The 17,000-nt window shown below is 38.7% G+C and overlaps 1 protein-coding gene across 1 annotated transcript in view; it reads left to right on the forward strand.

The window, feature by feature from the left end:
• Positions 1 to 17,000, forward strand: part of LOC124025743 (multiple PDZ domain protein-like) — a gene marked incomplete at both ends in the record, with an annotated part of 78,116 nt that overhangs the window by 47,733 nt on the left and 13,383 nt on the right. Inside the window, 3 exons of the mRNA XM_046339077.1 lie at positions 6,076 to 6,274; positions 14,969 to 15,063; positions 15,151 to 15,337. Coding sequence (XP_046195033.1) covers positions 6,076 to 6,274; positions 14,969 to 15,063; positions 15,151 to 15,337 — 481 coding nt within the window. The remainder of the gene's footprint in view (positions 1 to 6,075; positions 6,275 to 14,968; positions 15,064 to 15,150; positions 15,338 to 17,000) is intronic.

The raw sequence follows: 17,000 nt of genomic DNA on the forward strand, positions 1-17,000 counted from the left end.
AACATTACCTCTGTTATTGGGGGTGAATCCCCACTGTGGGGTCACTCAGAACATTACCTCTGTTATTGGGGGTGAATCCCCACTGTGGAGTCACTACGAACATTACCTCTGTTATTGGGGGTCACTCAGAACATTACCTCTGTTATTGGGGGTCACTCAGAACATTACCTCTGTTATTGGGGGTCACTCAGAACATTACCTCTGTTATTGGGGGTCACTCAGAACATTACCTCTGTTATTGGGGGTCACTCAGAACATTACCTCTGTTATTGGGGGTCACTCAGAACATTACCTCTGTTATTGGGGGTGAATCCCCACTGTGGGGTCACTCAGAACATTACCTCTGTTATTGGGGGTCACTCAGAACATTGCCTCTGTTATTGGGGGTGAATCCCCACTGTGGGGTCACTCAGAACATTACCTCTGTTATTGGGGGTCACTCAGAACATTACCTCTGTTATTGGGGGTGAATCCCCACTGTGGGGTCACTCAGAACATTACCTCTGTTATTGGGGGTGAATCCCCACTGTGGGGTCACTCAGAACATTACCTCTGTTATTGGGGGTGAATCCCCACTGTGGGGTCACTCAGAACATTACCTCTGTTATTGGGGGTCACTCAGAACATTACCTCTGTTATTGGGGGTGAATCCCCACTGTGGGGTCACTCAGAACATTGCCTCTGTTATTGGGGGTCACTCAGAACATTGCCTCTGTTATTGGGGGTCACTCAGAACATTACCTCTGTTATTGGGGGTGAATCCCCACTGTGGGGTCACTCAGAACATTACCTCTGTTATTGGGGGTGAATCCCCACTGTGGGGTCACTCAGAACATTACCTCTGTTATTGGGGGTCACTCAGAACATTGCCTCTGTTATTGGGGGTCACTCAGAACATTACCTCTGTTATTGGGGGTGAATCCCCACTGTGGGGTCACTCAGAACATTGCCTCTGTTATTGGGGGTCACTCAGAACATTGCCTCTGTTATTGGGGGTCACTCAGAACATTACCTCTGTTATTGGGGGTGAATCCCCACTGTGGGGTCACTCAGAACATTACCTCTGTTATTGGGGGTCACTCAGAACATTACCTCTGTTATTGGGGGTGAATCCCCACTGTGGGGTCACTCAGAACATTGCCTCTGATATTGACACTATCAGAGGTGTCAGCTATGTTAAAACCAGGTAAATTGAAGAGAACACAATCTCTCTTTTTAAAAGCTATAATGACATGACCTGAGTTTGTGTTAGTCTCTATGTCTGTGTGTTGTAGTGTAACTACAGGTATGTGTGTTGTAGTGTGTTGTAGTGTGACTACAGGTATATGTGTTGTAGTGTGTTGTAGTGTGACTACAGGTATGTGTGTTGTAGTGTGTTGTAGTGTGTTGTAGTGTAACTACAGGTATATGTGTTGTAGTGTGACTACAGGTATATGTGTTGTAGTGTAACTACAGGTATGTGTGTTGTAGTGTGACTACAGGTATATGTGTTGTAGTGTGACTACAGGTATATGTGTTGTAGTGTGACTACAGGTATATGTGTGGTAGTGTGTTGTAATGTAACTACAGGTATATGTGTTGTAGTGTGTTGTAGTGTGACTACAGGTATATGTGTTGTAGTGTGTTGTAGTGTGACTACAGGTATATGTGTTGTAGTGTGACTACAGGTATATGTGTTGTAGTGTGACTACAGGTATATGTGTTGTAGTGTGTTGTAGTGTGACTACAGGTATATGTGTTGTAGTGTGACTACAGCTATATGTGTTGTAGTGTGACTACAGGTATATGTGTTGTAGTGTGACTACAGGTATATGTGTTGTAGTGTGACTACAGGTATATGTGTTGTAATGTGTTGTAGTGTGACTACAGGTATATGTGTTGTAGTGTAACTACAGGTATATGTGTTGTAGTGTGACTACAGGTATATGTGTTGTAGTGTGTTGTAGTGTGACTACAGGTATATGTGTTGTAGTGTGTTGTAATGTAACTACAGGTATATGTGTTGTAGTGTGACTACAGGTATATGTGTTGTAGTGTAACTACAGGTATATGTGTTGTAGTGTGTTGTAGTGTAACTACAGGTATATGTGTTGTAGTGTGTTGTAGTGTAACTACAGGTATATGTGTTGTAGTGTGTTGTAGTGTAACTACAGGTATATGTGTTGTAGTGTGACTACAGGTATATGTGTTGTAGTGTGACTACAGGTATATGTGTTGTAGTGTGACTACAGGTATATGTGTTGTAGTGTAACTACAGGTATATGTGTTGTAGTGTGACTACAGGTATATGTGTTGTAGTGTGACTACAGGTATATGTGTTGTAGTGTGATTACAGGTATATGTGTTGTAGTGTGTTGTAGTGTGACTACAGGTATATGTGTTGTAGTGTGTTGTAGTGTGTTGTAGTGTGACTACAGGTATATGTGTTGTAGTGTGTTGTAGTGTGACTACATGTATATGTGTTGTAGTGTAACTACAGGTATATGTGTTGTAGTGTGTTGTAGTGTGACTACAGGTATATGTGTTGTAGTGTGACTACAGGTACATGTGGTGTAGTGTAACTACAGGTATATGTGTTGTAGTGTGTTGTAGTGTGACTACAGGTATATGTGTTGTAGTGTGACTACAGGTATATGTGTTGTAGTGTGTTGAAGTGTGACTACAGGTATATGTGTTGTAGTGTGTTGTAGTGTGACTACAGGTATATGTGTTGTAGTGTGTTGTAGTGTGACTACAGGTATATGTGTTGTAGTGTAACTACAGGTATATGTGTTGTAGTGTAACTACAGGTATATGTGTTGTAGTGTGTTGTAGTGTAACTACAGGTATATGTGTTGTAGTGTGTTGTAGTGTGACTACAGGTATATGTGTTGTAGTGTGACTACAGGTATATGTGTTGTAGTGTAACTACAGGTATATGTGTTGTAGTGTGTTGTAGTGTAACTACAGGTATATGTGTTGTAGTGTAACTACAGGTATATGTGTTGTAGTGTGTTGTAGTGTAACTACAGGTATATGTGTTGTAGTGTGACTACAGGTATATGTGTTGTAGTGTGTTGTAGTGTGACTACAGGTATATGTGTTGTAGTGTAACTACAGGTATATGTGTTGTAGTGTGTTGTAGTGTAACTACAGGTATATGTGTTGTAGTGTAACTACAGGTATATGTGTTGTAGTGTGACTACAGGTATATGTGTTGTAATGTGTTGTAGTGTAACTACAGGTATATGTGTTGTAGTGTGACTACAGGTATATGTGTTGTAGTGTGACTACAGGTATATGTGTTGTAGTGTGACTACAGGTATATGTGTTGTAGTGTGACTACAGGTATATGTGTTGTAGTGTGTTGTAGTGTGACTACAGGTATATGTGTTGTAGTGTGACTACAGGTACATGTGTTGTAGTGTGACTACAGGTATATGTGTTGTAGTGTGACTACAGGTATATGTGTTGTAGTGTGACTACAGGTATATGTGTTGTAATGTGTTGTAGTGTGACTACAGGTATATGTGTTGTAGTGTAACTACAGGTATATGTGTTGTAGTGTGACTACAGGTATATGTGTTGTAGTGTGTTGTAGTGTGACTACAGGTATATGTGTTGTAGTGTGTTGTAATGTAACTACAGGTATATGTGTTGTAGTGTGACTACAGGTATATGTGTTGTAGTGTAACTACAGGTATATGTGTTGTAGTGTGTTGTAGTGTAACTACAGGTATATGTGTTGTAGTGTGTTGTAGTGTAACTACAGGTATATGTGTTGTAGTGTGTTGTAGTGTAACTACAGGTATATGTGTTGTAGTGTGACTACAGGTATATGTGTTGTAGTGTGACTACAGGTATATGTGTTGTAGTGTGACTACAGGTATATGTGTTGTAGTGTAACTACAGGTATATGTGTTGTAGTGTGACTACAGGTATATGTGTTGTAGTGTGACTACAGGTATATGTGTTGTAGTGTGACTACAGGTATATGTGTTGTAGTGTGTTGTAGTGTGACTACAGGTATATGTGTTGTAGTGTAACTACAGGTATATGTGTTGTAGTGTGTTGTAGTGTGTTGTAGTGTGACTACAGGTATATGTGTTGTAGTATGTTGTAGTGTGACTACATGTATATGTGTTGTAGTGTAACTACAGGTATATGTGTTGTAGTGTGTTATAGTGTGACTACAGGTATATGTGTTGTAGTGTGACTACAGGTACATGTGTTGTAGTGTAACTACAGGTATATGTGTTGTAGTGTGTTGTAGTGTGACTACAGGTATATGTGTTGTAGTGTGACTACAGGTATATGTGTTGTAGTGTGTTGAAGTGTGACTACAGGTATATGTGTTGTAGTGTGTTGTAGTGTGACTACAGGTATATGTGTTGTAGTGTGTTGTAGTGTGACTACAGGTATATGTGTTATAGTGTGACTACAGGTATATGTGTTGTAGTGTAACTACAGGTATATGTGTTGTAGTGTGTTGTAGTGTAACTACAGGTATATGTGTTGTAGTGTGTTGTAGTGTGACTACAGGTATATGTGTTGTAGTGTGACTACAGGTATATGTGTTGTAGTGTAACTACAGGTATATGTGTTGTAGTGTGTTGTAGTGTAACTACAGGTATATGTGTTGTAGTGTAACTACAGGTATATGTGTTGTAGTGTGTTGTAGTGTAACTACAGGTATATGTGTTGTAGTGTGACTACAGGTATATGTGTTGTAGTGTGTTGTAGTGTGACTACAGGTATATGTGTTGTAGTGTAACTACAGGTATATGTGTTGTAGTGTGTTGTAGTGTAACTACAGGTATATGTGTTGTAGTGTAACTACAGGTATATGTGTTGTAGTGTGACTACAGGTATATGTGTTGTAATGTGTTGTAGTGTAACTACAGGTATATGTGTTGTAGTGTGACTACAGGTATATGTGTTGTAGTGTGACTACAGGTATATGTGTTGTAGTGTGACTACAGGTATATGTGTTGTAGTGTGACTACAGGTATATGTGTTGTAGTGTGTTGTAGTGTAACTACAGGTATATGTGTTGTAGTGTAACTACAGGTATATGTGTTGTAGTGTGTTGTAGTGTGACTACAGGTATATGTGTTGTAGTGTAACTACAGGTATATGTGTTGTAGTGTGTTGTAGTGTAACTACAGGTATATGTGTTGTAGTGTGTTGTAGTGTAACTACAGGTATATGTGTTGTAGTGTGTTGTAGTATAACTACAGGTATATGTGTTGTAGTGTAACTACAGGTATATGTGTTGTAGTGTGACTACAGGTATATGTGTTGTAGTGTGTTGTAGTGTGACTACAGGTATGTGTGTTGTAGTGTGTTGTAGTGTGACTACAGGTATGTGTGTTGTAGTGTAACTACAGGTATATGTGTTGTAGTGTGACTACAGGTATATGTGTTGTAGTGTGTTGTAGTGTGACTACAGGTATATGTGTTGTAGTGTAACTACAGGTATGTGTGTTGTAGTGTAACTACAGGTATATGTGTTGTAGTGTGACTACAGGTATATGTGTTGTAGTGTGTTGTAGTGTGACTACAGGTATATGTGTTGTAGTGTGTTGTAGTGTAACTACAGGTATATGTGTTGTAGTGTAACTACAGGTATATGTGTTGTAGTGTGTTGTAGTGTAACTACAGGTATATGTGTTGTAGTGTAACTACAGGTATGTGTGTTGTAGTGTAACTACAGGTATATGTGTTGTAGTGTGACTACAGGTATATGTGTTGTAGTGTGACTACAGGTATATGTGTTGTAGTGTGTTGTAGTGTGACTACAGGTATGTGTGTGTGTGTGTGTGTGTGTGTGTGTGTGTGTGTGTGTGTGTGTGTGTGTGTGTGTGTGTGTGTGTGTGTGTGTGTGTGTGTGTGTGTGTGTGTGTGTGTGTGTGTGTGTGTGTGTGTGTGTGTGTGTGTGTGTGTGTGTGTGTGTGTGTGTGTTAACAGGCCTGACAGTGAGTGTAACTACAGGTATATATGTGTGTGTGTGTGTGTGTATGTGTGTGTGTGTTAACAGGCCTGACAGTGAGTGTAACTACAGGTATATATGTGTGTGTGTGTGTGTGTTAACAGGCCTGACAGTGAGTGCTATGAAGGACGGCTCAGGGATGTTGATCCGGTCAGTGGTCCGTGGAGGGTCTGTCTGTCAGGACGGGCGGCTGGGCGTCGGGGACACTATCCTGGCTGTTAACGGAGAACCCAGCACCAACCTGACCAACGCTGTGTGCAGAGCCATGCTGAGGAGACACTCTGTTACAGGTTCAGATATGAGGTAACACACACCTACAGTCTACTGTATGTATAGACATTCACACCAGCCACCAACCTGACCTGACCAACACTGTAGCTGGAGTCGTGATGCAGAGGAGTTCTGTTACAGGTCCAGATCGGAGTCGACCAGGACACACCCTCAGTACCAAAACGCTGAATCCAAACTCTCCTGTCTTTCCTAGTCCTTTAATATCCAGTATCCTTTAATATCCAGTATCCTTTAATATGCTTTAATATCCAGTATCCTTTAATATCCAGTATCCTTTAATATCCAGTATCCTTTAATATCCAGTATCCTTTAATATCCAGTATCCTTTAATATCCAGTATCCTTTAATATCCAGTATCCTTTAATATCCTTTAATATCCAGTATCCTCTAATATCCAGTATCCTTTAATATCCTTTAATATCCAGTATCCTTTAATATCCAGTATCCTTTAATATCCAGTATCCTTTAATATCCAGTATCCTTTAATATCCAGTATCCTTTAATATCCAGTATCCTTTAATATCCAGTATCCTTTAATATCCAGTATCCTTTAATATCCAGTATCCTTTAATATCCAGTATCCTTTAATGTCCAGTATCCTTTAATATCCAGTATCCTTTAATATCCTTTAATATCCAGTATCCTTTAATATCCAGTATCCTTTAATATCCTTTAATGTCCAGTATCCTTTAATATCCAGTATCCTTTAATATCCAGTATCCTTTAATGTCCTTTAATGTCCAGTATCCTTTAATATCCAGTATCCTTTAATATCCAGTATCCTTTAATATCCTTTAATGTCCAATATCCTTTAATATCCAGTATCCTTTAATATCCAGTATCCTTTAATATCCTTTAATATCCAGTATCCTTTAATATCCAGTATCCTTTAATATCCAGTATCCTTTAATATCCAGTATCCTTTAATATCCAGTATCCTTTAATATCCAGTATCCTTTAATATCCTTTCATATCCAGTATCCTTTAATATCCAGTATCCTTTAATATCCAGTATCCTTTAATATCCAGTATCCTTTAATATCCTTTAATATCCAGTATCCTTTAATATCCAGTATCCTTTAATATCCAGTATCCTTTAATATCCTTTAATATCCAGTATCCTTTAATATCCAGTATCCTTTAATATCCTTTAATATCCAGTATCCTTTAATATCCAGTATCCTTTAATATCCTTTAATATCCAGTATCCTTTAATATCCAGTATCCTTTAATATCCTTTAATATCCAGTATCCTTTAATATCCTTTAATATCCAGTATCCTTTAATATCCAGTATCCTGTAATATCCAGTATCTTCTAATATCCAGTATCTTCTAATATCCAGTATCCTGTAATATCCAGTATCTTCTAATATCCAGTATCTTCTAATATCCAGTATCCTTTAATATCCAGTATCCTTTAATGTCCAGTATCCTTTAATATCCAGTATCCTTTAATATCCAGTATCCTTTAATATCCAGTATCCTTTAATGTCCAGTATCCTTTAATATCCAGTATCTTTTAATATCCAGTATCTTTTAATATCCAGTATCCTTTAATATCCAGTATCCTTTAATATCCAGTATCCTTTAATATCCAGTATCCTTTAATATCCAGTATCCTTTAATATCCAGTATCCTTTAATATCCAGTATCCTTTAATATCCAGTATCCTTTAATATCCTTTAATATCCAGTATCCTTTAATATCCAGTATCCTTTAATATCCAGTATCTTTTAATATCCAGTATCTTTTAATATCCAGTATCCTTTAATATCCAGTATCCTTTAATATCCAGTATCCTTTAATATCCAGTATCCTTTAATATCCAGTATCCTTTAATATCCAGTATCCTTTAATATCCAGTATCCTTTAATATCCAGTATCCTTTAATATCCAGTATCCTTTAATATCCTTTAATATCCAGTATCCTTTAATATCCAGTATCCTTTAATATCCAGTATCCTTTAATATCCAGTATCCTTTAATATCCAGTATCCTTTAATATCCAGTATCCTTTAATATCCAGTATCCTTTAATATCCTTTAAATCAAATCAAATCAAATCAAATTTATTTATATAGCCCTTCGTACATCAGCTGATATCTCAAAGTGCTGTACAGAAACCCAGCCTAAAACCCCAAACAGCAAACAATGCAGGTGTAAAAGCACGTGTAAAAGCACGGTGGCTAGGAAAAACTCCCTAGAAAGGCCAAAACCTAGGAAGAAACCTAGAGAGGAACCGGGCTATGTGGGGTGGCCAGTCCTCTTCTGGCTGTGCCGGGTAGAGATTATAACAGAACATGACCAAGATGTTCAAATGTTCATAAATGACCAGCATGGTCAAATAATAATAAGGCAGAACAGTTGAAACTGGAGCAGCAGCACAGTCAGATGGACTGGGGACAGCAAGGAGCCATCATGTCAGGTAGTCCTGGGGCACGGTCCTAGGGCTCAGGTCCTCCGAGAGAGAGAAAGAAAGAGAGAATTAGAGAGAGCATATGTGGGGTGGCCAGTCCTCTTCTGGCTGTGCCAGGTGGAGATTATAACAGAACGTGGCCAAGATGTTCAAATGTTCATAAATGACCAGCATGGTTGAATAATAGTAAGGCAGAACAGTTGAAACTGGAGCAGGAGCATGGCCAGGTGGACTGGGGACAGCAAGGAGTCCTCATGTCAGGTAGTCCTGGGACATGGTCCTAGGGCCCAGGCCAGTTGAAACTGGAGCAGCAGCATGGCCAGGTGGACTGGGGACAGCAAGGAGTCATCATGTCAGGTAGTCCTGGGGCATGGTTCTAGGGCTCAGGTCCTCCGAGAGAGAGAAAGAAAGAGAGAAGGAGAGAATTAGAGAACGCACACTTAGATTTACACAGGACACCGAATAGGACAGGAGAAGTACTCCAGATAAACAAACTGACCCTAGCCCCCCGACACAAACTACTGCAGCATAAATACTGGAGGCTGAGACAGGAGGGGTCAGGAGACACTGTGGCCCCATCCGAGGACACCCCCGGACAGGGCCAAACAGGAAGGATATAACCCCACCCACTTTGCCAAAGCACAGCCCCCACACCACTAGAGGGAAATCTTCAACCACCAACTTAATATCCAGTATCCTTTAATATCCAGTATCCTTTAATGTCCAGTATCCTTTAATGTCCAGTATCCTTTAATGTCCAGTATCCTTTAATATCCAGTATCCTTTAATGTCCAGTATCCTTTAATGTCCAGTATCCTTTAATATCCAGTATCCTTTAATATCCAGTATCCTTTAATATCCAGTATCCTTTAATATCCTTTAAGGTTAAGTAATCCCTCTCACCCCACCCGCCCTAAGTTTTAGATGCACTATTGTTAAGTGACTGTCCCACTGGATGTCATAAGGTGAATGCACCAATTTGTAAGTCGCTCTGGATAAGAGCGTCTGCTAAATGACTTAAATGTAAATGTAAATGTAAATATCCAGTATCCTTTAATATCCTTTAATATCCAGTATCCTTTAATATCCAGTATCCTTTAATATCCAGTATCCTTTAATATCCAGTATCCTTTAATATCCAGTATCCTTTAATATCCAGTATCCTTTAATATCCAGTATCCTTTAATATCCAGTATCCTTTAATGTCCAGTATCCTTTAATATCCAGTATCCTTTAATATCCAGTATCCTTTAATGTCCAGTATCCTTTAATATCCAGTATCCTTTAATATCCAGTATCCTTTAATATCCAGTATCCTTTAATATCCTTTAATATCCAGTATCCTTTAATATCCTTTAATATCCAGTATCCTTTAATATCCAGTATCCTTTAATATCCAGTATCCTTTAATATCCAGTATCCTTTAATATCCAGTATCCTTTAATGTCCAGTATCCTTTAATATCCAGTATCCTTTAATGTCCAGTATCCTTTAATATCCAGTATCCTTTAATGTCCAGTATCCTTTAATATCCAGTATCCTTTAATGTCCAGTATCCTTTAATATCCAGTATCCTTTAATATACAGTATCCTTTAATATCCAGTATCCTTTAATATCCAGTATCCTTTAATATCCAGTATCCTTTAATATCCAGTATCCTTTAATGTCCAGTATCCTTTAATATCCAGTATCCTTTAATATCCAGTATCCTTTAATATCCAGTATCCTTTAATATCCAGTATCCTTTAATGTCCAGTATCCTTTAATATCCAGTATCCTTTAATGTCCAGTATCCTTTAATATCCTTTAATATCCAGTATCCTTTAATATCCAGTATCCTTTAATATCCAGTATCCTTTAATATCCAGTATCCTTTCATATCCAGTATCCTTTAATATCCAGTATCCTTTAATATCCAGTATCCTTTAATGTCCAGTATCCTTTAATATCCAGTATCCTTTAATATCCAGTATCCTTTAATATCCTTTAATGTCCAGTATCCTTTAATATCCTTTAATATCCAGTATCCTTTAATATCCTTTAATGTCCAGTATCCTTTAATATCCAGTATCCTTTAATGTCCAGTATCCTTTAATATCCAGTATCCTTTAATATCCAGTATCCTTTAATATCCAGTATCCTTTAATATCCAGTATCCTTTAATATCCAGTATCCTTTAATATCCTTTAATGTCCAATATCCTTTAATATCCAGTATCCTTTAATATCCAGTATCCTTTAATATCCAGTATCCTTTAATATCCAGTATCCTTTAATATCCAGTATCCTTTAATGTCCAGTATCCTTTAATATCCAGTATCCTTTAATGTCCAGTATCCTTTAATATCCTTTAATATCCAGTATCCTTTAATATCCAGTATCCTTTAATATCCAGTATCCTTTAATATCCAGTATCCTTTAATATCCAGTATCCTTTAATGTCCAGTATCCTTTAATATCCAGTATCCTTTAATATCCAGTATCCTTTAATATCCAGTATCCTTTAATATCCAGTATCCTTTAATATCCAGTATCCTTTAATATCCTTTAATATCCAGTATCCTTTAATATCCAGTATCCTTTAATATCCAGTATCCTTTAATATCCAGTATCCTTTAATATCCAGTATCCTTTAATATCCTTTAATGTCCAGTATCCTTTAATATACTTTAATATCCAGTATCCTTTAATATCCAGTATCCTTTAATATCCAGTATCCTTTAATATCCAGTATCCTTTAATGTCCAGTATCCTTTAATGTCCAGTATCCTTTAATATCCAGTATCCTTTAATGTCCAGTATCCTTTAATATCCAGTATCCTTTAATATCCTTTAATGTCCAGTATCCTTTAATATCCAGTATCCTTTAATATCCAGTATCCTTTAATATCCAGTATCCTTTAATATCCAGTATCCTTTAATATCCAGTATCCTTTAATGTCCAGTATCCTTTAATATCCAGTATCCTTTAATGTCCAGTATCCTTTAATATCCTTTAATATCCAGTATCCTTTAATATCCAGTATCCTTTAATATCCAGTATCTTCTAATATCCAGTATCTTCTAATATCCAGTATCCTTTAATGTCCAGTATCCTTTAATATCCAGTATCTTCTAATATCCAGTATCTTCTAATATCCAGTATCCTTTAATATCCAGTATCTTCTAATATCCAGTATCTTCTAATATCCAGTATCCTTTAATATCCAGTATCCTTTAATATCCAGTATCTTTTAATATCCAGTATCCTTTAATATCCAGTATCTTTTAATATCCAGTATCCTTTTAATATCCAGTATCCTTTAATATCCAGTATCCTTTAATATCCAGTATCCTTTAACATCCAGTATCTTCTAATATCCAGTATCCTTTAATATCCAGTATCTTCTAATATCCAGTATCATTTAATGTCCAGTATCCTTTAATATCCAGTATCTTTTAATATCCAGTATCTTTTAATATCCAGTATCCTTTAATATCCAGTATCCTTTAATATCCAGTATCCTTTAATATGCTTTAATATCCAGTATCCTGTAATATCCAGTATCCTTTAATGTCCAGTATCTTCTAATATCCAGTATCATTTAATGTCCAGTATCCTTTAATATCCAGTATCTTTTAATATCCAGTATCTTTTAATATCCAGTATCCTTTAATATCCAGTATCCTTTAATATCCAGTATCCTTTAATATCCAGTATCCTTTAATATCCAGTATATTTTAATATCCAGTATCCTTCAATATCCAGTATCCTTCAATATCCAGTATCCTTTAATATCCAGTATCCTTTAATATCCAGTATCTTCTAATATCCAGTATCTTCTAATATCCAGTATCCTTTAATATCCAGTATCCTTTAATATCCAGTATATTTTAATATCCAGTATCCTTTAATATCCAGTATCCTTTAATATCCAGTATATTTTAATATCCAGTATCCTTTAATATCCAGTATCCTTTAATATCCAGTATCCTTTAATATCCAGTATCCTTTAATATCCAGTATCCTTTAATATCCTTTAATATCCAGTATCCTTTAATATCCAGTATCCTTTAATATCCAGTATCCTTTAATATCCAGTATCCTTTAATATCCAGTATATTTTAATATCCAGTATCCTTTAATATCCAGTATCCTTTAATATCCAGTATATTTTAATATCCAGTATCCTTTAATATCCAGTATCCTGTAATATCCAGTATCCTTTAATATCCAGTATCTTCTAATATCCAGTATCCTTTAATATCCAGTATCTTCTAATATCCAGTATCTTCTAATATCCAGTATCCTTTAATATCCAGTATCTTCTAATATCCAGTATCTTCTAATATCCAGTATCTTCTAATATCCAGTATCCTTTAATATCCAGTATCCTTTAATATCCAGTATCCTTTAATATCCAGTATCCTTTAATATCCAGTATCCTTTAATATCCAGTATCCTTTAATATCCAGTATCTTTAATATCCAGTATCTTTTAATATCCAGTATCTTTTAATGTCCAGTATCTTCTAATATCCAGTATCATTTAATATCCAGCTCCATCACATCATCATTGCAGTATGTTTGTAATGACCAGCTCCATCATTACAGTATGTTTATAATGACCAGCTCCATCATTACAGTATGTTTGTAATGACCAGCTCCATCATTACAGTATGTTTGTAATGACCAGCTCCATCACATCATCATTACAGTATGTTTATAATGATCAGCTCCATCATTGCAGTATGTTTGTAATGACCAGCTCCATCACATCATCATTACAGTATGTTTATAATGATCAGCTCCATCATTGCAGTATGTTTGTAATGACCAGCTCCATCACATCATCATTACAGTATGTTTATAATGATCAGCTCCATCATTGCAGTATGTTTGTAATGACCAGCTCCATCACATCATCATTACAGTATGTTTATAATGACCAGCTCCATCACATCATCATTACAGTATGTTTATAATGACCAGCTCCATCATTACAGTATGTTTATAATGACCAGCTCCATCATTACAGTATGTTTATAATGACTAGCTCCATCATTACAGTATGTTTATAATGACCAGCTCCATCATTACAGTATGTTTATAATGACCAGCTCCATCATTACAGTATGTTTATAATGACCAGCTCCATCATTACAGTATGTTTATAATGACCAGCTCCATCATTACAGTATGTTTGTAATGACCAGCTCCATCATTACAGTATGTTTATAATGACCAGCTCCATCATTACAGTATGTTTGTAATGACCAGCTCCATCATTGCAGTATGTTTGTAATGAGCAGCTCCATCACATCATCATTACAGTATGTTTGTAATGACCAGCTCCATCACATCATCATTACAGTATGTTTGTAATGACCAGCTCCATCACATCATCATTACAGTATGTTTGTAATGACCAGCTCCATCATTACAGTATGTTTATAATGACCAGCTCCATCATTACAGTATGTTTATAATGACCAGCTCCATCATTACAGTATGTTTATAATGACCAGCTCCATCATTACAGTATGTTTATAATGACCAGCTCCATCACATCATCATTACAGTATGTTTATAGTGACCAGCTCCATCACATCATCATTACAGTATGTTTGTAATGACCAGCTCCATCATTACAGTATGTTTGTAATGACCAGCTCCATCATTGCAGTATGTTTGTAATGACCAGCTCCATCACATCATCATTGCAGTATGTTTGTAATGACCAGCTCCATCATTACAGTATGTCTATAATGACCAGCTCCATCACATCATCATTGCAGTATGTTTGTAATGACCAGCTCCATCATTACAGTATGTTTGTAATGACCAGCTCCATCATTGCAGTATGTTTGTAATGACCAGCTCCATCACATCATCATTGCAGTATGTTTGTAATGACCAGCTCCATCATTACAGTATGTTTATAATGACCAGCTCCATTCCCTATCTCTCTCTCCTCGTCTCTCTCTATATTTCTCTCTCTCTCTTTTTTTCTCTCTCTTTGGTCTTTATCTCTTTATCTCTCTCTCTCTCTCTCTCTCTCTCTCTCTCTCTCTCTCTCTCTCTCTCTCTCTCTCTCTCTTCTTTCTTTCTCTCTCTCTCTCTCTTTCTCTCTCTCTCTCTCTCTCTCTCTCTCTCTCTCTCTCTCTCTCTCTCTCTCTCTCTTTCTTTCTCTCTCTCTCTCTCTCTCTCTCTCTCTCTCTCTCTCTCTCTCTCTCTCTCTCTCTCTCTCTCTCTTCTTTATTTCTCTTTTTCTCTCTCTTTATTTCTCTCTATCACCTTTCACTCCACAGTGTGACATTCATCCCTTCGTTTCTGGTAGAGGAGCACCGTGCGTCCATGGCCCAGCAGCCTCTGTCATCCATCATGGTGGACGGCCCCTCACCCTGCCCCTGACACCTCCCCTACCCCTCCTGGAGGTCTAACCCCTTCCCCTACCCCCCTGGAGGTCTAACCCCTTCCCCTACCCCTGGAGGTCCAACCCTTTTCCCTACCCCTCATGGAGCCCCAGATACAGCCTCAACAGTCCCAACTCCAGGTCCAGCTACAGCCCCAAGGCCTCAAGGCCCTTCTCTACCCAGACCTGTAGTATCAGTTACAAGTACAGCTCCAGCCTCAACGCCAACCAAAGGCCCACCCAGACCCCCACCCCCAGACAAGAGGTAAGATCCCGTCTTGAAACTGTGAAACAAATAACAATAAACATAAAGCCTCAACCCTAACCTCAACCCTTACCCCAGCTCTAACCTCAACCCTTACCCCAGCTCCAGCCTCAACCCTTACCTCAGCTCTAGCCTTAACCCTTACCCCAGCTCTAACCTCAACCCTTACCCCAGCTCCAGCCTCAAACCTTACCCCAGCTCTAGCCTCAACCCTTACCCCAGCTTCAGCCTCAACCCTTACCCCAGCTCTAGCCTCAACCCTTACCCCAGCTCTAGCCTCACTCTTACCCCAGCTCTAACCTCAACCCTTACCCCAGCTCCAGCCTCAACCCTTACCCCAGCTCTAGCCTCAACCCTTACCCCAGCTCCAGCCTCAACCCTTACCCCAGCTCTAATCTCAGCCCTTACCTCAGCTCTAACCTCAACCCTTACCCCAGCTCTAACCTCAAACCTTACCTCAGCTCTAACCTCAACCCTTACCTCAACCCTTAACTCAACCCTTACCTCAACCCTTACCTCAACCCTTACCTCAGCTCTAACCTCAACCCTTACCTCAGCTCTAACCTCAACCCTTACCCCAGCTCTAACCTCAACCCTTACCTCAGCTCTAACCTCAAGCCTTACCTCAGCTCTAACCTCAACCCTTACCTCAACCCTTAACTCAACCCTTACCTCAACCCTTACCTCAGCTCTAACCTCAACCCTTACCCCAGCTCTAAACCTACACTGAGTCTTAAAGCTACACCTCAACCCTACACTGAGTCTTATAGCTCCACCTCAACCCTACACTGAGCCTTATCGCTCCACCTCAACCCTACACTGAGTCTTAAGGCTCCACCTCAACCCTACACTGAGCCTTATAGCTCCACCTCACCCCTACACTGAGTCTTAAGGCTCCACCTCAACCCTACACCGAGTCTTAAGGCTCCACCTCAACCCTACACTGAGTCTTAAGGCTCCACCTCAACCCTACACTGAGTCTTATAGCTCCACCTCAACCCTACACTGAGCCTTATAGCTCCACCTCAACCCTACACTGAGCCTTATAGCTCCACCTCAACCCTACACTGAGTCTTATAGCTCCACCTCAACCCTACACTGAGTCTTAAGGCTACACCTCAACCCTACACTGAGTCTTAAGGCTCCACCTCAACCCTACACTGAGTCTTATAGCTCCACCTCAACCCTACACTGAGCCTTATAGCTCCACCTCAACCCTACACTGACTCTTAAGGCTCCAACTCAACCCTACACTGAGCCTTATAGCTCCACCTCATCCCCTACACTGAGTCTTAAGGCTCCACCTCAACCCTACACTGAGTCTTAAGGCTCCACCTCAACCCTACACTGAGTCTTAAGGCTACACCTCAAGCCTACACTGAGTCGTAAGGCTCCACCTCAACCCTACACTGAGTCTTAAGGCTACACCTCAACCCTACACTGAGTCTTAAGGCTCCACCTCAACCCCACACTGAGTCTTAAGGCTCCACCTCAACCCTACACTGAGTCTTAGGGCTCCACCTCAACCCTACACTGAGTCTTAATGCTCCACCTCAACCCTACACTGAGTCTTAAGGCTCCACCTCAACCCTACACTGAGCCTTATAGCTCCACCTCAACCCTACACTGAGTCTTAAGGCTCTACCTCAACCCTACACTGAGT

The sequence above is a fragment of the Oncorhynchus gorbuscha genome, unplaced genomic scaffold (genome assembly GCF_021184085.1).
Source record: "Oncorhynchus gorbuscha isolate QuinsamMale2020 ecotype Even-year unplaced genomic scaffold, OgorEven_v1.0 Un_scaffold_2403, whole genome shotgun sequence".
Lineage (NCBI taxonomy): Eukaryota > Metazoa > Chordata > Actinopteri > Salmoniformes > Salmonidae > Oncorhynchus > Oncorhynchus gorbuscha.